Below are 23,628 nucleotides of genomic sequence, written 5' to 3'. Positions count from 1 at the left end.
GACACTCATTAGTGACAAGGCCATGCCTTGGCTGTGTAGGTGGGGGTGGGGGTGGTCCTGTACCTCCTCTTCTGCCTGGTTTTCTCCTCCTCTCCAAGCCCCACTTATGAGGTACCAGTACCTTCTGTACCAGTGCACAGGCTCAGAATGGGGAGGGAAAAGAGCAGCTCCCTCTCCCCAGCTGGTCAACAACCAGAGGAGCAAAAACAAGGGGAAATGAAAAGCAGCTTGTGCCCTTGAGCCCAAGTGATGCTTGTCCCTCCTGACACCCCTCCAACACAGTGCAGACAATCAGCTCTGCCAAGCACATCCAGAGAGCTGCCAATAGGACAAGAACCAAAGCTTTCACTTTATACCAAAAGTTCAGAGCTCCAGACAGGCAGGTGAGAGTCCAGGAGGAAGACACCCAAAATCACTGCCAGTCAGTTGTGCTTTCAGGAGGCAGGGTCTGTATTTCCTGGGTACGATGTGATGAACCCAAGACAGCACCGTGCCATGCTGCTGAGGAATTCTCCTCTTCCCCAGCAGAAGCTCTGCAAAACTTCGGTGCCTCAATACCACACAGAGAGGAGGTTAAAACTTTGTTGCAAAGTTTCCATTGATGGTGGTGGTAAGAGCCACTGAAATACACTCGCAGGAACACATTTCTTTTTCTTTTCTTGTTACCTTCTAACACCAAAAATACTTTAAGCACATCCAAATTGCTTATTTTTTTTATCTTAAAGGTTGTGTGTAATGAAGGCAGACAATTTTCTTGCCTTCGGTAAACAAAACTTCAGTGAGGCATCGCTTTGATTTCCCCCTAGAAACATACTGATTTGAGTGATTTCTTTAAAGATGCACTAGATGAGGAGCTGTCACCCAGCTCACACTACTCACTCACTGAACTGCTGCCCATTCAAAGCCTGAAGCGGTGTGCAAATAGCACTGACCATTTTTTCGCTTTGTGTACACTCAGTCAAGAGAAATTGTTACTTAAACACCAAAGATCTGTCCTCCTTCTTCCCCAGATCCAGCTTTATGAAACTAGAGCCTAAATAAACTCCTAAAGATGTTAAGCTCATTAGGTGTGCAGGTGTCCCACAAACTGGGACATGAGCTGCACATCAGCACCAAGCTGTGTCTTGGTGAACTGTGAGCACTGGATCAAGCCACCAGCACTTAATCCGTGTCTAAAGCGATAAAGCAAGCTCATCACCTTCTAACTCCACTGCCCTGTTTAAGCACCTGTTTGACCGTGCCATGACATGGTTTTGTGACAGGATTCTGGATTCTGACCCAGTGCTGGAAGTAGGGACGATGTGAGCATATGGCAGGAACGTGAGGGCAAAGTAGTGCTGGCCACTACAGTGACTTGTGCTGAGGACCCCCCTCTGCCCCCCCGAGCATCAGATACTGGTGCAGTCTAACCCTTTCTGGCAGATACTGACTGTGTTTTGCAGGTGGAACTTTTAAACCCTCAAGTGCTCTTTGATTTCTTGGCAATGCATCCTTCCCTCCTCTGCTGCCCAACTGCATCCCAGAGCAATTATCCATAATTTAACTGTCAAAACCTGGGGACATGTATGAATATCTGCTGTGTGAGGAGGCTGTGACACTGCTTGCGTGTGCCCCTGGCGACAGTGCAGGCAGTGCTTGGCAGAGGTGAAGCTTTTGTTGCCTTCCACTGCCCAAACCCCCCATCAGGCAGTGGTATCTCCAGTCTGCGGGACCACCCAGGACAGTTTGCACACTCAGTCATGCCCTTGCAGCCATGACAACACTGCACATGTATTGCTAAAGATCCCTTTAATTTGTTTGTTCTTCCCGTGGCACCTCCGTATCCCACCTTGTGGTACGGTGGCGTGAGCTGGATGAGCCAAGAACTGTAGGGAATAACCCCAGGAGAGGGTTCCTGTTCAGGGCTCAGTACATCCTGGCAGAGGAGCTGGCAGAGAGCCAAGTGGAGGAATCCCCCCCATCCACCTCCAGCCACTGCTCCAGCAGAGCCCCATGGCTGTGCCGCCCCTGGCAGTCCCTCACACCTGACCTTTCTGGGATGAGCTGCCTTGGCACACACAGCCAACACTCGTGCCGTGATGGCAGAGACCTCGAGCTGTCCGACCTCCCCTGCCGGCACGAGGAACCGGTGCAAAGGCCATGGATGAGGGGGATCCTGGCTGCACGGCTGTGCCCCTCAGAGGAGATTGCAGAGCTCTTTGCACAGGGCAGTGGCCGGCAGGCTCTGTCGTGTCTGCTGCTCCACACAATGCCATGAGTCCCTCCTGAAAACCGGGTGCGCCCCACCAGCACCTCCCTCTCCCTCCCAGGAGTTTTGCTGTCTGGCGCCTGGGAATATGCTATCCCACAAAAGAAGTTGGAGTCACTTTCCAAATCTAACTGCATCTAGAATGTATTTCCTTTCTTTCTTTTACATTTATAAATAGTCCAGCCTTCCTGCAGCTTTTTTCCCGGCCTGGTGACTCATCATCGACTCATCATGCTTATTGCTTCACTTAAATAGGGCATTGAAAAGTCTTTTGCATAAATGGAAAAAAATTAATAAAAAGATCCCCCCCCAGCTGCAGATTAGCAACTGACTGCTTCAGATGGGAAGACCTGAAATAATTCCTGGTGTCCCATGGTTGGGAGGGTCATGTTAAGATGAATCAGTGTGAGACAGCAGCAACGCTGTCTAGGCCAGTGGGTCTGTAAGTGCTTGTCCTTTCCACCCACCCTGCTTCCCTCTGGGTATTTCCAAATGGTAACAATTTCTTTCTCCTTAGTTCAGTGGAGGGTATTTTTGCCTCATGTACTGCACTGAGAATTTCACTGGGATGCCACAGTTTCCCCTTTATTTCAAAAAATGGCAAGACTATTTTGCCAGCATGGTTTCCCAGCAAAAGGAGATGGAGGTGATCACACCCAGCAGCCACCAGCTTTGCTGGCAGAATGGGAAGCTCGTGGGTCACCTCAGCTGGAGCTGAGCAAGGATGTGAGATCCCAAAGATACTAACAATCTCCCAGGCTCCATGAGAAGAAGAGCCACCAGTTTTGGACTGCTGCCAATCAGGGCTGGGGGTTCTGTGAGTGCCAGTGCTGGAAGGGAAGGTGAGCCCATGAGTCAGGGCCAGGGAGGGATGCAGCCAGCAGTGTCAAGGCTCCAATGCAGGGTTCAAGCTGCTCCAGTGCTCCCAGTGAAGACCCCCATGCAGCAGGGGTGCTTCTGGTTTCCCATCTGCAGAAGGCAGTGAAAAACCAGGAGCAGCGTGGTGCCAGGAGATGGGGTGACAGGGTGACTGCTACATGCAGATGGAAGGGCTTTGATGCCAGTGGGAACCATGTGGCCCAATTCCCTGTGGCAGGAGCTCCCAATAAGGTACTGCACAGGCTGAGGGTGTGGGGCAGCCCCTCTCCTGAGGATGGCATGCAGCCACTTGCAGGTAGGAACGGGTGTTCTCATCTCCAGGAGGGCAGGGACCCTGACATCTCTTTGGACTTCAAAAGCCCCAGACCAACTACATGGCACTGCGAAGGCAGGTAAAGTTTATGGGGAGAAGAAAAGGAAATAAAACACTTATGCTCAGCCAAGAGCATTAAAGGCAGTTGCTCCCTAAACCTGCATAGCAACCAGATGCCAGCAGCAGCACAGCACACACATGTGCTCCAGGGCAGGAGGAGCTCTCTGGCCATCCCCACCACCCTCCTGGGGCCAGTGCTCTGTACTGCAGCTGAAAATGGGGAAATCACTTTGGTTTTCTCAGCCTTTGCTTCTGCCTTTGCAGTCTCTATCCCCTTAGTCAGGATTACCTGGGCAATACCGATTACAGCTGATAAAGAATTCTGTCTTCATTAAGCTGATTGCATAGCTTGTTTGAAAATGGCTGCTCTGTCCTCCTGTGCTGTGGCTCCTAAATGCCTTTTTATTTAATGGATGCTCCTCTGGTGTGCAGCAACTGGTGATGTTACCTCGTGGCTGAGCGGTGGTCAGGGGACTTGCTTTTTTATCTGCCGGATAGGGGTTCATTAACATTTTGACCACTCTGCATTTTAGGCCATTAAGGTACTTTCTGTATCCTGTATTTTCTTGAATTCCACTCAGATTGCACACGATACTCTCTCTTTTCATTTAGGGGAGGTGAAGGTTGCTCTTCCCGGCTGCCTGCCAGGCAATTGAACATTAAAAGCTCCGTTTCCCAAGCAGAAGTGTTTAAACTACCTGAGGTTGCTGTTCACAATAAGTACCCCATGCCAGTCTCCTGGCTATCCCTGAGAAAATCTCAGCCTTCACCATTAAATGATGACTGTATGGCATTCAGCCCAGACGGTACTAATGAGAAGTTTGTGAAGGTTTTAAAATAAAGGTAGACTTGATGAATGTCAGATCGTCTTTCATGTGTTGGAAGCAGTCAGGAGATGAGCTGGGCAGAGAGGAGACTCTGTATGCCTCCGCTATTCAAAGCCATCTAAGTTTTGTTGAGGCCCTGGGGAATATTGAGCCAAGGCAGGGTGTGCTTTTGCCTCTCTGTAGCTGTTAGCACATGGCCAGTCCCTGCACAGCTGCATCCATTTTTTTTGGAAGTTGTTTCCATGCAAGTACGTTGACTTCTACTGAAACCTTTAGAGTAGTTAAAGTCATGGCAACAGCAGAATTTTTTCCCCAGACAACTTCTTTAACTTTCAGAGTAGAATACACAATCAAGCATAAAGCTTCATCAGAATTGTGTTATCCTAAAAGAGCTTCTGAATTATTTAATGCATTTTATATGATGATTATCTGATTTATATTACTGCACACCAAGTGAGTTAGCAAGTTTACCTCCTGTCTTCTTATGAATGTAATGAGACAGCTAAAGATGTGTTTAGCTCTTGTTTTATTACTGCTAAAGTATCACATTTTCTTTTGGTGACAACAGAAAACATTCCAGATCTTCACATTCTCAGACATGGAAGCTCTGTGTGATGTGTTAAATTACACTGTAAGACATATTCCAAAAACATTTGTTCTAGCTGATTATTACCATCCCCCACTCTCCCCCTGCCCTGACCACATGCTCCAGGAGAAGTAAAGTTTCCTGCAGAAAACTTTGTGATACAGAACGGGAAGCTTGAGCCCTTAATGCACATATTCATTCATCATTTCTCTTGACCTGATTTTGTGCTCTAACTTTTCTGACAGATTGTGTCTCCTTGGTGATCGAAGTTTGTTGCCAAAGCAGAAAAATGAATCATCTATTTACAGTAAAAGTGCGGAGCTGCCAGGGGAATACCTGATGCCACCGCACGTGGTGTGCAAGTCTCAGGCCAGCGGGTGATAAAGTCCTTCCTCTCGGCTCTTTGGGCACAGGCCACATCTGCACTGTGGCACCCATGCCAGCACAGAGGCTGAGCAGACCCTCTGCCAGGATCACAGGACCGGCTGCTTAAGGGTATCTTGAAATAGCGCTGTTGGATGGTACAGCTCAGGAGGAAAAACCTCAGAAAGCCAAGCTCACCAGGCAGGATGGGTGCACAGGCTGCCCTGGTTCTTGTCTCAGCTGCATCTGTGATTCAAGACAAGCTGACCCAGCTCAAGACCCCTCTTCTTTTAAAATACGTTAGTTCACTCATAGAGCATCTAAGCCTCCCACAAATACTCCCGCTGTAATGGAAATCAGGTTTTTTCCAAACCACAAGGGAAAATGCTTGCTTTTTCCAACCTTCTCTTCATCCTCTCTGAAGATTAAAATCCCTGAGAACTGGTAGAGTGCTCAGGGCATGTGCAGGGTGCACCACAGTTCCCTATCACTGGGTTTAGGCTGGGTGTGAGATAACCAGACCCTGGACCCCCTAACCCATGCATCCTGGTCCTGCTGCTCCTCCTGTGGCCGGAATGAGCTGTCTGCTCTACACCCAGGGCGGGCAGGCACCCTCAGCCTCCTTTCCTCCTCTCCCCCAGCACCCATTGCCAAGGTAGGCATACCAAGCATGGGGTTGTATCACTTTGCTTTGGACATAGAGGCTTCCTCCCTCCTTTCCCAAGACAATTTGTTGTGATAATCCAGCTGCTCTTCCCTGCTGCCTGCTGGGACAGGGAATGTCTTTCACTCCAGCTCACGTAATTGATGTCACCACTGCAGCATCAACTTTCATGTGCACGCATCACTTCAGAGCGCAGTGCTAAGCAGCAAGCTGAGGGTTTATAGACACTTCAAAAATTTTTTTCCAAGAATATATGCTATCTCTTGGATCTCTTCAGCTCAACCCCCCAGAGCCAGGTGTCTGCACAGCAAATGACAGCAGTGGCCACCCTGGCAAGCCCCACTACAGCCAGCAATAGGCAGTGTTGGCATCCAAGTACTAATTATGGGGGTCGTTGATAGCGTCTTGGTTTGCATTTCTGTTTGGCTTCACCATTGAACCCAAACAGGAGGACAAAATACGAGGTGTGCCTTCGGTTTACCTACAGGAATAAGGAAGTTCTAATTATTTACAGCACTGTGTAGAAAATTCATAAAAATTAAGCCTCCTACTATGCAGCCAACTTTGATTGCACAATAAAGCCAGCATTGAAAAGATGTCTAATAATGCCTTTCAACTACATTTTTCAGGTTAGCCTTAGATTAAACCCCAAAATAGCTAATTTAATTCCCAGCTGGCTTCCACAGTTAAGCTTTAAAAATGGTGAATAAGGTAAATTCACAACTACGGCTCTGCCCTCGTCTGGAACCAGTCAAAGTGCACTTCTTGCTGTTAAATTCTGTATTTAGAGCAAGAAGCAATATTTTATTTAGCTCCCGACAATGCCAGAAAGAGGCAGCCTCCCAGCAGTGCAGCCAGTGGGTGCTCCCAGGACACACCCCGCACACACCTCGGGAGCGGAATGCTACACAAAAAGCACCAGCAGCTGCTTTTTCTTCAGAAAACTCAGGCAGTGGAGGTGGCCACAGCATGGAGACACACCTTCTTCCTCTTCTACTGCATGGCAGCACCAGAGTGCTCGCTTGGAAAGTCAGATTTCAGTTCAGCTCCATGCTGAGCTCGAGGGGCTTTGAAGCCCACCAAATGGACTGCTGAGGAGGGCCACAGGGCCAGCTCAGCATGGGCAGGATACCAGTGGGAGGTGGCACTTTTTTATGCCCTCCTTCTGTAGGGCTGAGGCACTAAAGGGGAATTCAAGGTTCAGCGTGCCAGGCAGAGCTGGTGAAGGGACTCGGTTCCTAGTTCAAAGGCTAGTTGTAGATGTGGAAGGGTTTCAGACCCAGAGCTGTTACAGTATTTTCTCTCGTGCTCATGAAACGAGAAGTACATTGAAACAAGACGGTGAGCAGGACTCACATTCCTGGGGAAGAAGCCTCTCTTTTGCATTGGGCTATCTCAGCATATTCCCTCTGGAACAAGAAAGGATCATGAGTCAGGTGTTCCCTACGCAGAGCCCTGCGTCAAACAGGATAAGGTAAGGAGTGCCCTGGCCTCAAACACCTGGCAGCGAAGGGCAGTGACTCAACACCCATGATTGTGAAATGTGGGGATCCCTGCAGGCAGGGGAGGCAGGGGAGCAGCACTAATGGCCAGCCCTGGCACACAGGGGCAGCAGGCAGAGAGGCCGTGCTGCCTGCCCACTGCCCTGAGACAGGAGAACCCCGATTCCCTGCCCTCCTCCCAGCAGGGGACTCCCACAGGGACAGCTTTAATGGGGGCAGGCAAACCCCGGCCTGGAGCCCATCTCAGTGCCAGCCCTGCCTGCCCCCTGGCCCTGTGCAAGGCCACAGGGGACCTGGATCCCACACTGTGGGGGTGGCAGCCAGCTGCCACCACCTCTGCCTGACAGCCGAGCCACCAGGAACAGGGGCTGGGTTCCTTCCTGGGGAAGGCAGTGCAATCACCACCAAAAAGTAAATGCTTTTCATCAGTGTTATAATGGCTCACATAAGCATGTTTAGTTTTGGGTCCTGAAGAAAATAAGGGCGATGAAGAGCTGGGAGAAAAAAACTAAAACCACAACAAAACAGAGATGCAGAGTAGTAAGCACAGACTTGAAATTCCACACCTTTGGGCTTTACAGTGCTTCAAAAATATCAAAAATTAGGAGAGGTTCTGCTATGAATTAAAAAAAAAAAAGTCTATATTAAAGAAAATTGGTTTATTGTAAACAAAGTAAAAAGTACAACATAAGAAATGTGCAAATCTTTGAAGTAGTCACAAAAAGCATATCTAATACACTATTTTCAAACCATTCACTTTCTGATATGTGTCCTCAACATAATATGATAAAATAGAAATAGTGAAAATTGATGCATTGTCAAAAAAGCTAGTTTAATTTCTAGGCTGGTGTCTTTGCTGCCTTGTTTTGCTTTTCAAATCACAACTTTCTAATTTAATACAATACACAATATATCCATTTTATTTTTGGCATAAACTGCCTTTCAAAGAATAACACAATCAAGAAGCCTAAGATTCTTGGTTTTCCTCCTTAATCAACCCAAGTAGTTTACAGTTATCATGTTTCTCTTCAAAGTGCCCTGTATCCGCTCATCACAAGCGCAGTGAGAAGGTGGAGACTGTAAGCAACACAAAAGCAGAAGCATCGTGCAATGCCCAGGTATAACCAGCTGTAACAATCACAAAGCTTGCCAAAGCAGCTGGGAAAATATTACAAAGCTAATAAGGATTCGGAAACGTTCCTGCCCTTTGGCTGCCCATGTGGCGACCCTGCACATCCCTGCCAAGCCACTCTGGACAGCAGTGTAAAGCTGAGTATGTTAAGCACCCCATGCAGGAGGACAGGCCTAGAATCTCCAGGACTCTGGCACCAAATCATTGGTTATGATGGGGCTGGAGAACGGTTAAGAGGAAAAGATTCCTACCAAGAAAATGTGATAGAGGTAGGAAAACCTGTTTAGATTATCTTAGCAGGTGGTTTCTGGGCTTTTAAGCCTGTGCCCATACATTGCCACTGTCCTAGTCTGTGCCTACTGAAGACTGACAACTGGTAGCTAAAATCAGAGTTGGTCTCAGGCGTCAGCAGCAAACCCTCAGGAATACTTGACTGATCTAGGGTATACACAGGTAATTTGCAAATTTCAAATCTGGCACAATATGGCTGCTCTGCTCTAGAACCTTCTCTTTCTCTCTCTCCCTGTCAGTGTAAAAGACACCCACTATTCCAGTCAGCCACTGGTTCTCCCAGCAACTTTTTTGGAGGCTGAGTGCAGGCTGCCTTTGCCTCTCTGCACTGGCGTCAGCAGCCAGCACAGGAGAACCACAGATCGGGAGCAAAAGCCTTCTTTTCAGCTGGCCTATCCCAGCAACAACAGTTAATTTCACCACCTTCAGAGCAAGTCCTGTCACTGGGCAGTCGCAGACGTTAGTGGCACGGCCACATCGTTCAACTTGCTCACTTCCATCTGCCAGTTCGGTAACTTCTTTGCCGACAAGTGGCGACGCGCGTGCTTCGTTAGGTGGTCGCTGCGCATGAACCGCCGCTCACACATGGGGCAGGCGAACTTCTTCTCCCCAGTGTGTGTTCTGCGGTGGCGAGACAGTTCATCAGACCGTGCAAACCTCCTCTCACAGCCTTTCCAACTGCAACTAAACGGCTTCTCTCCTAAAAGAAAAAAAAGACAAAGGGAAAAACCCAGTGAGTACTGAGCAACAAACATTATTGCCTTGACTGGCAGGACCTGACTTTTTCAAAGGAAAGTTTCTACTGTGACAGTTGATCAAAAAATCTATATCAATATTACACCCATAAAAGGTGGAAAATTGTTTATATACCAGTGTTTAAACATCTAGACTCAGTATCCACAAGGCTAAGTAGTACAAAAGGTTAAAAATTGCCTGGAACCAAATACTTAGAAATGGTCTTTACATCTCAAGACAGATGATTTTAACTCAGCTTCACATGAACTGCAGATAATGATGACTCAGCATGCCCAAAACTCCTCTCTGAAGCGCAGCCTGCAATGATGTTTTATGTAACAGGCTCTGGAAAGGCACTGTGAGCCTATGTGAAAAGAGAGGAGACTTTTAAGTGCTGAGGCATGGAAAGTTACTCTAAAACAACCAAGGTAGGAATAGTTTGGAGTGGATCCTTAAATTGTTTCATAAAAGGATTTCCAAGTCACCCACTTCTGACAAGGGCATTCCTGAGGTGGAGCCTAATAAGGCATCTTTTAACTCTGCATTGGGCAAGGCCTTGCTTCCACAGAGGCATTACCGAACACCTTCTGACACGAAGCAAGTCCAGCACAAACAAACTGCTGAGTCACCTTCCCCTCTGGGAGATTTCCTGTCAGAGATTAGGCAGCATTATAATGAGTGCTGGCAAAAAAAAATATTTCTTTGCTGCCCCACAATTTGCTCCATGAGCAGATCTAGTAATCGCTAGAACTACAACAAGCTGTGCATAAAACCACAATTTTTTAAATTAATTTTTAATGTGCAGCAGCAGCGACCAACCTGTGTGTGTCCTGACGTGAGCCTTCAAATGAGAGCTCTTGAAGTATGTTTTCCCACATCCTGGGTAGCTGCAAATATGACTTCTTATTCTCGAAGAATCAGCCTGAGGAGTGGTTTTTGCTGCGGAAGGTACAAAGCCAGGAGCAGGGGCAATGGGAGAGAGTCTCGTGCCATTTGGACTAACAGTGGGAGCCTTTGTGCCCTGCACAACTGGCTGGGGCACGACAAACATGACAGTACCTTTGGGAACCTGGGTGCCCATGAAGACCATGGGCTGGCAGAGAGCTGGCTGCTGGCTTGGCACGGTGTTGGGCACTACAGCCGTCACAACGTTGTTGTTGGAGGGCAGTGGGACCATCTGGCAAATCACTGGCACGGAGGGGGCTCTGCTGCCTTGGGCAGGGGACGGTGGTGCTGCTGCCTCTGGCTGCTGTGTTGGTTCAGGGACAGGCTCATCCCTGCTGACTGAGGGCTTTGTCAAGGGCACCGGACCAACAGCTGGTTCCGCGGTTCTTCCTTCCGCCACCGACAGTCCACCGCCCTCAGCACTGGCTCCACTCGGCACCACAGCGGAACACACGGAGCGCTCTGCTGTGGCCTTCTGTTTACTGTTTGCTTCCCTGGAAGCACCGTCCTGGTATTTGAGCACACTGGCTGTTCTCACCGGGCAGGTTTTGTGATCACAGAGCTGGGCATCGGCCGTGTGGCGGATAACACTTGTGGCCTGAGCTTTCAGAGGCCTGGCTGCTGGAGACCTCTCCGCCTCTCTCCGAGGTCCAGCCAAGGGAGGCTTGGCAGTCTCAGACAGTGACTTGCTGAGCGGATGGATCACTTGTGACATCTCGAAGTCAGAAGGACTGTAGGGTGGTGTCAGGCACTGTGAAGGGGAGAGAGACACAGTAAAGGGGGCACGTTAACAACACATCGCCACACTATTTTAAAATCAGGCACACGCACACACAAATTCAAAAACTTACAAATGCTGGTATCACATTGAAGTCTGCTACTCCAGGGAGCAAAGCCTCATCACTTTCCTCTGACATGTCAGATGCTGGAGTTATAGGTCTCATTTCTGCATGTTTCTTGAAGTCTGATTTCCAGTTGCAACTCATGGAAATAAGGGCTTCTACAGCCTCAAAATCACTTTTTTCAGGTGTATTGTTCCAGAAATACCTTGTATCTCTTTGCTTCTCAGTCATCACCTCCATTTCTTACTCCTGTTTTGGTTAGAGAAAAAAAGGAAACTTTAAACTTGATGATAAGTTTGAGTATTTTGCAGTTAAACATATTTTTTGCAATTATATATTTTGCAGTTTGCTTCTAAGAAGGTATCATAAAAAACAAACAAAACAACCTGTCCAAGGTAAATACACTTGGTGTGCCTGTATTTTCCTGCCTACTTTCTTATTTATATAATATTTTCATGAAGTTGTTAGTGGGGAAATCTGGCCATCAGGTGAAAATTACTTATTTTCTTGAGACAAAAGAACTCGGGATTTAAGTATGCTAAAGTTATTCCAGTTTAAAAGAGCTGCATCTGAGAGATTTAAGAAAAATCTTTACCCCCTTCAAAAAAAGTAAATTAAAACTTTCTCCACCATTCCACCCACCTTCCATTTTCTCTTTGGACACAGCCTTCAGCACCGTGCTTACTTTGGCGCGTGATAAAGGATCGCATTGGGACTGATTTTGACCAGTCAAACTATCAAATGATGCACATTCATTTTCAAAAGGTATTAGCTACCAAAAATGTTCTGGAAAATATTCAAAGGATCTCTCTCACAAATTCATAAATACAAGGAAATCACCAGCCTGGAGAGATGAAATATACATATATTTCACAGAATAGATCTATCTATCTATCTGTATCTATATATATCTCATAGAATCACAGAATCAATTAGATTGGAAAAGACCTGCCAGATCATCGAGTCCAACCTGCAACCTGCTGTGTATGCATGTTCTATATGTATATTCCCTATATATAGGGATATATACACAGATATATTTATACACACGTAAGTCTATCCCCTCAGAGGGCACAGGGGGCGTGGCTCAGGCGCGAGCCCCGCCCCCGGCTGTTGGGCGCGCGCCACCCTCACCTCAGCGCACCCCGCCGGCCGCCCCCGCGTGCACCGCCCCCGCCCGCCCCTTATTGGCTCCCCCCGAGCCGCGCCGGGCGCCCATTGGCTGGCGCCGAGCGAGGCGCGGCCAGGGGCGGGGCACGTGAACAAAGCGTGATCGGGTGCTGCCGCGCGCCGACCTTTCCCCCAGTTCCCCCGCGCGGCGCCCCCGCCCCCGGCGCGCGGCGGCGGCCGCGGGGAGCAGGGAGGAGCCGTCACAGCGGGCGGGGGCCGGGCTGGGGTCAGCGCCGCCACACCCGGCGCCTCCCGCAGCGGGGGAAGGGAACGGAAGGGAAGGGAAGAGAAGCGGCGTCCCCGCGGGGAGCGGGGGCGGTAGCCGGCTCTTCCCGCAGCGCCACTCCGCTTCCCGGCCCCCGCGCCACCCACCCCGCGTGGCGCCGGGATCCCCCCGGCTCCCTTCTCCGCCACCGCCGCCGCCCGGCACATGCAGCCGCCGAGTCCGGCGCCCACGTCCGGGAGGACACTCAGGCACAGGGGCTGCACGGCGCCGCACCGGCGCTGCCAACAGGTTCCTGGCGGCTTCTCTCTCCCTCCTTCCCTGTCTCCCTCCCGCGCCTTTCCTCGCTAGCCTGCCCCGTGGAGGGCTCTCCCCGCGGGCGGCTCTCCGACATCACGCCCAGCAGCCCCAGCCGCCCGCCGCGCTTCACCCCGTTCAGCCGCCGCCCCAGCCCGCTCTCCCGCCGGTGCCGTCGCCCGCAGCCCCTCCTCTCGCCCGGGTCGCCCCGGCACGTGCACTGGGGATCCCCCTGCCGTGGCATCCCCGGGGACTCCCTCCTTATCCCCCCCGCGCAGCCCGCCCGGGGTGCCCGGGTCGCTCACCCGCCGAGCCGAGCCGAGCCGAGCCGAGCCGAGCCGAGCCGAGCCGAGCCGAGCCGAGCCTGCCCGCGGTGCCGCCGCTCTCCCGGTTTTCCTCTTTTTGTTCGCCGCTCGCGCTCGGGCGGCGGCGCCCCCAGGCCCGCACGCGGGGGGGGTGGGCGGGGCCCCGGGCCGCCCTCCGCCAATCACCGGCAAAGGTGTGTGTGGCGGCGGCCAATGAGCGCCGGGCGCCCCGCGCGTGATCGGCGGCCGCGCGGCGGCGTGTCCGGAGTGTCAGCGCGGCGTGCCCGCGGCGGCTGAGTCAGGGCGGCCCCCCCGGCCCTGCCCTCCCGGCAGCCGTGTGGGAGCGGCGGGGGCGGCCCGGCGCTTCCTCCCGCATGAGGTCACACGGCGGCGGGGGAGGGAGCGGGAGTAACCTCCCCGGCGCGGCCCCCGCTCCCCGCCGGGCTGAGGTGAAGCGGGGCCGCGGGTGGGGGGAAAGGCAGGGGAGGGCGGCGCGGTCGGTCCGACCTCCTCGAGCCTTCCCGGCCCATCCCCTCGGCTGGGCGCGCCCGGGGACACGCGGCTGTGTCCTGGCAGCACCCCGGGCTGGGGTGGGGTGTGTGGTCGCTGCCACGCGTCGGGACACCCCGGGTCTGTAGCGGGGCTCCCGGCGCTGGCCGCGTCAGGCCAGTCACTGTCGCCGCCAGGAGCTCCGAGGGAGGCCCCGGGCAGGTCGGCCCCGCGGCTCCCCCGCCCGCTCCCACAGCTGCCGCCCGGCTGGCTCGGGAGCAGCTGCGGCTCTGCCAGGTCACCGCTAATCGCGATACCCCGCAGGCTGCGGCGCGACAGGAGGGCGAGAGTCGTGCAGTATAGTCTGCTCTGTGCAGGGTTTAAGGCGGATTCTTTTTCCCGTCGGAAAGTTTTAATGAGAGCAGAAAGGGCGGCGGTGTGTGTCACGGACCTGGGAAGCCGGATCCGAGCCAGGCTGCAGCTGTGAGTGCAGCTCTGCCCTGGAAATGCTGTCGATGCTTCGTTATGGTTGAGTTCCATTTCTCCTCCTTATTCAGATTCACTTAAGAGTTCTCCCCTCCTCCTCCTAGGCAGTCCAACCTCATTTGCTCATTCGTTTTTCTTCTTTTTTTTCCTTTTTTCCAAGCACATTCTTTGCTTGATTCTTCAATAGGACCAGTTATGCTCAGGACAACTGGCTCTTGAGCTGATGGACACAGAAGGACATAGAGGACAATCAAGAGATCAAACCCAACCAGGATAGGTTTAGGAAAGGCAGGTCCTGCCTGGCCTGCTTGATCTCCTTTTATGACCAAGTGACCCACCTGGTGGATGAGGGGAAGGCTGTGCATGTGTCTACTGGGACTTCAGCAAAGCCTTTGACACCATCTCTCACAGTATACTCCTGGAAAAGCTGGCAGCCCACGGCTTGGACAGGGGCACTCTGTGCTGGGTTAGGAACTGGCTGGAGGGCTGGGCCCAGAGAGTGCTGGTAAACGGGGCTGCATCCAGCTGGTGACCAGTCACCAGTGGTGTCCCCCAGGGATCATTGTTGGGCCCAGTTCTGTTTAATGTCTTTATTGATAATCTGGATGAGGGAATCAAGTAAATTTGCAGATGACACCAAGTTGGGTGCAAGTGTTGATCTGCAGGGGGGTAGGAAGGCCATGCAGAGGGATCTGGACAGACTGGATCTTTGGGCTGAAGCCAACAGTATGAGGTTTCAGTAAGGCAAAGTGCTGGGTCCTACACTTTAGCCACAACAACTCCAGGCAGCACTACAGACTTGAGGAATAGTGGCTGGAAAGTGGCCTGGTGGAAAAGGACCAGGGGCTGCTGGTTGACAGCAGCTAAACATGAGCTAGCAGTGTGCCCAGCTGGCCAAGAAGGCCAATGGCATCCTGGCCTATGTCAGGAATAGTATGGCCAACATGACCAGGGCAGTGATTGTCCCCCTGTATTCAGCACTGGTGAGGCCACACCTCGAGTTCTGTGTCCAGTTCTGGGCCTCTCAGTTCAGGAAGGACATTGAGGTGCTGGAGTGAGTCCAGAGAAGGGCAGTGAAGCTGGCGAAAGGTCTGGAGGCAAGTCCTATGTGGAACATAGCTGAGAGAGATGAAGTTGTTTAGCCTGGAGAAGAGGAGGCTCAGGAGAGACCTCATTGCTCTCTGCAACTACCTGAAAGGAGATGGTAGCCAGGTGGAGGTGGCCTCTTCTCCCAGGTAACAAGCAATAGGATGACAGGACACAGCTTCAAGTTGTGCCTGAGGAGGTTTAGGTTGGACATTAGGAGGAATTAATTCTTAGAAAGGGTGATCAGACACTGGAATGGACTGCTCAAGGAAGACTGGATGTGGCACTTAGTGCCATGGTGTAGTTGACATGGTGATATTCGCTCATAGGTTGTACTCAATGATCTTAGAGGTCTTTTCCAACCTAATTGATTCTGTGACTTTCTGTCCTTCCCCTTTCCAGTGGTGTCATGGTCCAGTATTCTTTAATTCTGTTTAATTCTTCCCCTTGTCAACCAATCCCAATTGACAGAAGGAGTCTGACAGCAGGTGATGTCCTCCTACATGTCGCACTTACCTGGAAGCCTCCCAGAGTGTTTATTTCTGTCTGAAAGTGAAAAAAAAAACCCTGCAAGAAATGAGCGGTTTCTTCATCCTAAAGGTAGAATGAGGATATAAACATTGCAAAACATGACCACAGATGTATGCAATTTAAAGTAATACTTAATCAATTCAAAGATGAGTATTGACAGAAGAGTGGTGAAGAAGTGGAAGACACTTTCTTTTTTTGGTATTGCTTTAATTCCAGTATTTCCACTGATACACTGTACAGCTGAAATCTCTGTAATTTGGCTTCACTCTGGTATTCTGGACACATCTGGTGGGATGTTCCTTCCTGCTATGCCCCCTTGCACCAGGCTGTCTGTGGTGGGATCTCTTTCTCCTTACTCCTACAGATTCCATGATTGTCACCTCTCTGAAAACCTGCCACTTGGCAGAGGGAAATCTGCATCTCCCATCTTCTCTTTCTAGTACACAACCTCTGGGTATCTACCTGCCTTTTGGACAGATTTTATAAGATCCCTGCAGTCACAGGTTGGCTTGACTTATCTAGAGGGAATTCCCAAAAGAGAATTCACTTCAGGATGATCCAAATCCCTTTCACTACTAGTAGCAAACAGTTGTTTACCAATTATTCCACTGGATCCCAAGTCTCTGGGTGTCTTAACAGGAGAAAGTGTGTTTCCTTTGTGTTTCACACTGAACTCAACAGGGAAAAAGTGTTGATAGAATAGTTGCTTGGCTCCCAGAACTTGCTGTCCTTTGCCAAAAGGTGTTCCTGTCACGTGAGGCACGTGAGCTCTTGGCTCACAAGTGCATCTGTCTGCATCCACCCCAACTGAAATAAAGGTCATGGAACTAATACACAATACTTCTTGATGAAATTCTGTGTTTTCTGTTTATGGTAAGTTCTATCATGGTTTTTGTGATTGTAACTGGTTTTATTTAAAACATTTTGAAATCTCACTTGAAGCATGTTATTGCCCCTAAAACTGAATCTGTAAAAGTTGCACCAGCGTTACAGTTTAAATTTATATGAAAAATTCACTCACAAAACTAATAGCTTCCTTCTCCTGTACATTCAGCAGAAAATTGTCACCTTTTTCACCCTTACCTGTATGTAATGCAAAGGTTTTACTGATGTAGTGAGAACTTTAGTGTTAAAAACCCAGTTGCCAACATGAACAAAGGTCAGTAACATGAAATACTGTTGCCATTTTTTAGTTTGCTTGCTATGGCAAGGTATTGGAGGTATGTGCTGGACTGTTTGAGGAAGTTAAGATGATTCTGTACTAATGTTCCAGAAGTGCTCTCTTGAGAGAATACAATTATTTCATATAAAATGGAAAGATGAAGAAATTAGCATAGCGCTGTTTGAGCTGGATCATGTGCCTTTTGGATTTGTCAGAAGGATGAGTTTCAGGGGACACTGAGCGAGGCTGTTGTAAATATTTTGAAGTTTTGGCCATACCTCAGTTTATGTGAAGTGAATTAGGATGCGCCCCAATGCTGACAGGTACTTCTGCACTCCACTAGAGTGTAACTGTGAGAAAATAAGAAAGGACTGTCGTGCAATAGCAGCTCATGCTTCAGGTGGCCTGTTCTGTCTTTTTCCATCTTACTTCTCTCTCCCCCTGTCCTTGGTTTACCTCCTTGTCCATCCTTGCTTTGGCGTCCCAGGTAAGTCCTATCAGCTTTTTTTTGCTGAGGGTCCTGCAGGATTGCCGTTGCTGCCCATGGCACCGCTTCCAGCAATGATTCTCCACAGGTCCTCAGAGCTCCCCTTTCCCACTTGCCAGTGTCACATGCCCTAGCACACATACTGCTTCTGAATACTTCTTAATGCACTTTCCTTCCCATGACATCTGTACTGCTTTTGCTCCATGAAAGCCTCTCCCTGTGGCCATTCCCATAACCTGCACCTGCTGGAACCTGCTCTGCACCACCTATGGCCATTCATAACCTGCTGCCTCCTCAGCCATTTCTGGATCCTCCCTAATATATTCCTCCTCCACTGACACCTCCAGCCACTCCATCCTCTGGTGTTCCCAGCCTTGCCTCCCCAACTGCCCTCTTTCTTTGCTTCTTTGAACCAGTTTGTTTCAGCTTTAATTTCCAGAGCAGCCCTCTGCTACTGTGCCTCTCTTCAGTGTGCAGGTCTGGTTACTCGGAGAGCCTCCTGCTCGTTCTCCCTGTGTGAGAGTCTCCTCTCAGCCCGGGGCTTTGTTCCCACCATGTCAGTGCTTGTCTGCCACTGCTGCTATCCTTGTGCACTGGACCTTCTGGCCCTGCAGGTTTTGCATTTTGCACTGACCAGCTGCAGTCAAAGGGCACAGAAAGCCTGGGGTTGGACTGGTAGGTCAAAGTCCTGTTACATTTCCCCTCCTCCAGGACCTTTAGGCCAGATCTTCAGATGAGGTCTGGTTTTGGCAGGAAGTATGGGCTCTGTAAAAGGCTGCCTGGTGATGTGGGGATCAGAATGCAGGTGGGGTGAGGGACTTCTTGTGAGAGGGTGGAGAGGGGCTTTGCTGTGCCTGTCCTCCTCAAACAGGCTCGACTGTCATCTCAGTGGTAGCTGGCCTGGGGTTGGCAAGGAGCTTGGAAGTGTGGAGACTTATCTGTTCCTTGACTCCCATAGTCTGTGGGAGCTTTGTGTCCCCCAGAGACCTTAGGTCCCTTCTGAGTGCACAGCCAGGAGCCCTACATGTGTGTTCAACTGCTGTAACTTCCCTCTTCTTCCCCTACCCTGTGCTCTGCCTGTGAACTGCAGGGCAGAACTCTCCCAAAAATAATCTCTTGCTTCAGAGGCTGGAAAATGTGACGGCTCATTTTCATATGCAGAGCGATGCAGTGGGTGTCTGAAAGCAGCTGAGGCTGAGGGGGTGGCCAGGGAAAGGCAGCTCTGAAATGGCAGCTGGGGAACATGAGAGGAAGGACGGAAGGAAGGGAGCAGAGGGGGCGGAAGGAGGGCCGGAGGCAGCAGATGGCAAGTCCAGGGCAAGAGAGAGTTGTACGGTGTGGAGCTGTTATCTTTTCCTGGCATGCCTACTACTGCTCCTGTTCATTTATTGATAAGTAGAAAAATAGCTCTGCTGCTACAGACAGCAGTTGCAGAGCTTTATATGTTAGATAACTGGGGAGAGGGAGTGTATAATCAGCAACAAGGCGGCTTGTCTCCTTTTTCATCTCCAAATTCTTTTCCCTTCTTCATGCCCCATTTGCCTCACATACCCCAACCTTAGGGAAAACCTGTTTTGTCCTGGTTCTGCAATTGCTTATTAGAGTACCAACTGAAAACCAAAACTTTGTCATTAAGATTTCAGTTCATGGGTTTGAGTTTCCTTTGCCAGTCTGATTGATTGCCAGATGGAGTAATTCCTGTTTTCCTGGCAGTGCCATGTTCGTTCCCAGCCATACATGATACTCACCCCAGTTTCTGTGTACGTGCATTTTACACGGTATTGCTCATGGCTCTCTGGAGCATTTGTGGCTGTTCCTGAGTCACCACAGTTCCAGTCCTGCCGTGCCTGCTCAGTGGAAAGCTTCAGAGGCTGTTAGCAGCACTGCTGTTTGCACTGCTACCATAGGAGACAGCCTGGTGGGGTGAGGGGAAACCTCAAACACCCCTAATATAGCCAAGGGCAGGTAGGAGAAACTCCTTTTTGGCAAGTGAGCTGTTTTCAGTGAAGCTAATTTTCTCTGGCAATCACTGGAAGCAGCTAAAGGATCATTGTCAGTTCACAAGTATTTTCCATTCAGTTTCCCAGAGAAACTGGGGATGTGGTTTTATGCTGCCCAGGAGGAAATGGACATGTCTGGTGGTTTGGGTTTTTTTTTTTGTGAAGGCTTTTAGGATTTTGACTGTTAGGCACTTTTGGATTATTTATGTGTGCCTATTATACTATATCTTAAGTTTAAATTTCCTCAAAAAAACACCTGTCCAGTCTGCAGGTCATAGAATGATTTGGGTTGGAAGGGACCTTAAAGACCATCTAGTTCCAACCCCCCTGCTGTGAACATGGACACCTTCCACTAGACCAGGTTGCTCAAAGCCCCATCCAGCCTGGCAGTGAACACTTTCAGGGATGGAGCATCTTATTCTTCTGATGTGGAAAGCTAAATTGTCATGGGATAAGGACAACAAATTAGAGAAGAAAATTGGCAACATGGCAGGTAAATTACTGGCCAGCTTTGAGTATGCAGTCAAAGGACTGAGGCTAAGTCAGGCGAAACTCCAGTCTGCTGAATTTCACCCTGCTCTTAAGAAACACAGCTCTGTTATCTATGGCTTATCTTGGCTTTGGCATGCAGAATTAAGAAGGTGTTTTAAGTTGCTCCTTTATTCTAAAATCTCTGGCTTCTATGTACTAGTAAGCAAAAGACATTTTCCACTTCTCATGACAGGGCATCGAGGGGTATTTTTAACCTCTGATGTGCTCCTGTTTCACGTTAAGACTGTGGGATAGGTGGCTATTTTACTAAGGGCAGAAAGTGTCTAGATGAGTAAATGATCACTTCAATACACACTAAAAATTGTGAGAGGTTTTATATTCCATTCCTTCAGTTAAAGATTAGGTTGTATGCCAGCTAGAACTTTCCTCAGGTCCTGTGGCTGTACAGGATGTACAGGATGGTGTATTAGCTATAGCCCTGCTTCCCATCTGTCTTTCTGGAAGGTCAGCCAGAACAGGTGTCTGGTCAGCTCAAGCCAGCCAAGTCACATACTCATTACGTGTCTTGGTCCAAGAAATGCTGTGACTCCTCTATAGTGAAAATCGGGAATTAAAATTGGAATGATTTGTTGATTCTTTCAATGTAGAGTATGCTTCCTATTTCACTTCTCATGGTGTGACTGTGTGTTTATTTTTGTTTAGTATCTTGTGTGGTCTTTCTTCACTTGTGCAATGCTGGTGATTCTGGTGATACCTCCAGTAAAGGGCAACATTGTCGTGTTGTGTGGAGATTGTAATTTCACAACAACATGGATGCCTTTGGAGAGCTAAGGAGGAGTGTGGCAAAGTGACAAGTGATGTTTGTTTGCAGACAGAATTTGGAAAATATCAGAAAACACAACTGAGAATGTTTTCTGCTTGTAAGGATATCATACAGGTCTGTGTGTTCCGTTCCTTGGAGTGATGTATTTATTATATCTAGAGTTTTCCTGGTGTTATGATTTATTAAAACTATTCAGTATAAAAACCTAACTGATCAGTTTGAATTTCTGTTATCAAAATCAGATGCTTAGAAGCTGAACTGTCATCCAGTAAGATGAGTAGCAAACAGCCTCTAAGCACTGTAGAATGAGCTTGCGTAGCTAACAAAGGCACCTATCAAATAAATGTTTTTTCCCAATGGAAGCCTTAGAAACACATTTTTGTGGTTTTTCATGCCAGAACAGAATTTGCTTGTTACACAGTGACCTAATGGCTGCTGCATTTCAAAAATTCCTCTGATGGGCTAAATCCTGGAGGTATGAAGGAGATGAGATGGTGGTGTTATGTGGCATTATAATATAATGGACAAGTCAGCAGGGACAACTTTACCTTTCCTCCTAATACAGGTAAAAGCATTTCCATACTTCCCATGAAAGGTATTGCACTGGTTTTGGCTGGGATAGAGTTAATTTTCTTACCGGTAGCTGGTACAGTGCTGTGTTATGGGTTCAGTATGAGAATAATGTTGATAACATACTGATGTTTTAGTTGTTGCTAAGTAGTGCTTACCCTAAGTCAAGGAGTTTTCAGTTTCCCATGCTCTGCCAGTGAGGAGCTGCACAGAAGCCTGGAGGGAGCACAGCCAGGACAACTGACCGAACTGGCCAAAGGAATATTCCGTATCGTAGAATGTCATGGTCGGGTCCCCACATAGTGTGGGGAGAAAGTGCTGGTTTTGGCTGGAATACATTTAATTTTATTCATACTAGCAGATTTAGGACTATGTTTTGGATTCGTGCTGCAAACAGTGTTGATAAGAGAGGGATGTTTTTGTTATCACTGAGCAGCACTAACAAAGAGTCAAGGCCTTTCCTGCTTCTCCCCTTACCCCACCAGCGAGGGTGCTGGAGGTGCACAAGGTGTTGGAAGGGGACACAGCCAGGACAGCTGACCCCAACTGACCAAAGAGACATTCCAGACCGTACAGCATCATGTCCAGCATATAAAGCTGGGGGATGAAGAAGAAAGGGAGGATGATTGGAGTGACTTGGAATCTTCTCAAGTCACCCATACATATAATGGAACCCTACTTTCCTGGAGATGGCTGAACACCTGCCTGCCCATGAGGAAGGGTGAATGAATTCCTTGTTTTGCTTTGCTTGTGTGCATGGCTTTTGCTTTTCCTATTAGACTGTCTTTATCACAATGTTTGAGCTTTCTCACTTTTCTGATTCTCCTCCCATCCCACTGCTGGGGATTAAGCAAGCAGCTGTGTGGTGCTTAGTTGCTGTCAGGGTTTAAACTGTGACAGGTCTTTTGACAGAAGTCCTGTGATGAAAGTCCTTCTTTTCTTTAAATCTACCTTTAATTACTTTTGACCTATAGACTAGTTTCAGCCCCATATGACAGATGTTAATAGCTCCTGCAGTGTTAATTTGTTGATACTAATATTTGATCCTACTTAGTTTATATTCAAGCTAACAAATAGTCTCTAGATAGGAAAATGAATGTGAAAAAATGCAGGTAGAATGTCCTACATGTGATACAGACTAAACTGCATCCAGTTGGCTCCCTGCACCCAATACACTCCTCCTGTATGTGCTGGCAGGCCTTGAGCTCTCCCATATTCCACTGCTCTCTCTTGCCAAATGCCTGGCTCATATACCACACCCTTGGCATCATGGTACAAAACACAACACTGGCATGCTGTTAAGCAATGTACTTGCTGTTAGTAATTTATTTCTTTAATTTTCTTAAGATTTCACAGGAACTAAAGGCAGGGGACAGACACAGTTGTGGGACCTGTGGAGATCACGACCTTGTGTTTCATTTAAAGAGGCGTCAGGAGCCACATGCTGCTCATGTAGTCTCTTGGCAGCAATATAAGGATTAAGCAATTCTACTTTAAATCTTTAAAACAGGAACCTTCCTGAAAGCCAGCTTTGGTGTTCCTCAGTGCAAGTAACTTCACTGTGTTCTCAGATTGACATGAGGGGCTGCAAGGAGATCTCTGTTTACTCTCCAAATGTGCAGGGACGGTGTTGGCTTTGTCAGAGACCACAGGGAGGGAATCCCCATCAGTGAGGTTGCCCTCATGACCAGAAAAACTTGCTCAAAGATTTTCATCAAATGTTCCCAACCCCTAGACTTTGAAGATGCCAGCTGTAGCTGTAGATTGTGGAGGTTATGCAATGTACCATGCATACCAACCACCTGCCAGGCAGCATGGTGCCAGCATTCAGCTGCTTCCTGAATTCTCCTCTGTGTGTCTCACTTTGCTCTTGCAGCTTGATTTTAGGGACATGCACTTCATTCCTGCAGCCCTCTCTAGGAGATATGCACTCTGGGCTTGAAGCTCACTGTTGGAGAGTTATCTCTGTCCCACAACTCATCCTTGCTCCTATGGACATTCACTCTGCAGAAGCCACAGTGTCCTTGTTTTGGCTGGTATAGTTAATTTTCTTCCCAGTAGCTGGTACAGTGATGTGTTTTGGATTTAGGATGAGAATAATGTTAATATCATTGTGATGT

At 49.1% G+C, this 23,628-nt stretch overlaps 1 protein-coding gene across 1 annotated transcript; it reads right to left on the bottom strand.

The window, feature by feature from the left end:
• Positions 1 to 8,086: 8,086 nt before the first annotated feature.
• Positions 8,087 to 13,513, bottom strand: KLF10 (KLF transcription factor 10). The gene is made up of 4 exons (XM_050324449.1): positions 13,383 to 13,513; positions 11,397 to 11,636; positions 10,420 to 11,296; positions 8,087 to 9,565 (listed from the first exon to the last, which is right to left on the bottom strand). Exons 2-4 carry the CDS (start codon positions 11,625 to 11,627, stop codon positions 9,306 to 9,308), a joined length of 1,368 nt encoding a protein of 455 aa, XP_050180406.1. The 5' UTR covers positions 11,628 to 11,636; positions 13,383 to 13,513; the 3' UTR covers positions 8,087 to 9,305.
• Between the last annotated feature and the right edge of the window lie 10,115 nt (positions 13,514 to 23,628).

Source organism: Myiozetetes cayanensis, unplaced genomic scaffold (genome assembly GCF_022539395.1).
Source record: "Myiozetetes cayanensis isolate MyiCay16 unplaced genomic scaffold, myiCay2020 scf1, whole genome shotgun sequence".
Taxonomy (NCBI): domain Eukaryota; kingdom Metazoa; phylum Chordata; class Aves; order Passeriformes; family Tyrannidae; genus Myiozetetes; species Myiozetetes cayanensis.
The sequence above is the reverse complement of the archived record's forward strand: the minus strand, read 5'-3'. Positions and strand labels throughout refer to the sequence as shown.

Bases quoted from the DNA above. Each gene is read 5' to 3' on its own strand.
- KLF10 (XM_050324449.1), bottom strand. From the start codon at position 11,627: ATGGAGGTGATGACTGAGAAGCAAAGAGATACAAGGTATTTCTGGAAC. The intron at 11,297-11,396 runs GTAAGTTTTTGA...TCCCCTTCACAG, and splicing joins TCAATGTGATACCAGCATTT to TGCCTGACACCACCCTACAG. The intron at 9,566-10,419 runs GTTGGTCGCTGC...TTTTTCTTTTAG, and splicing joins TCACGTCAGGACACACACAG to GAGAGAAGCCGTTTAGTTGC.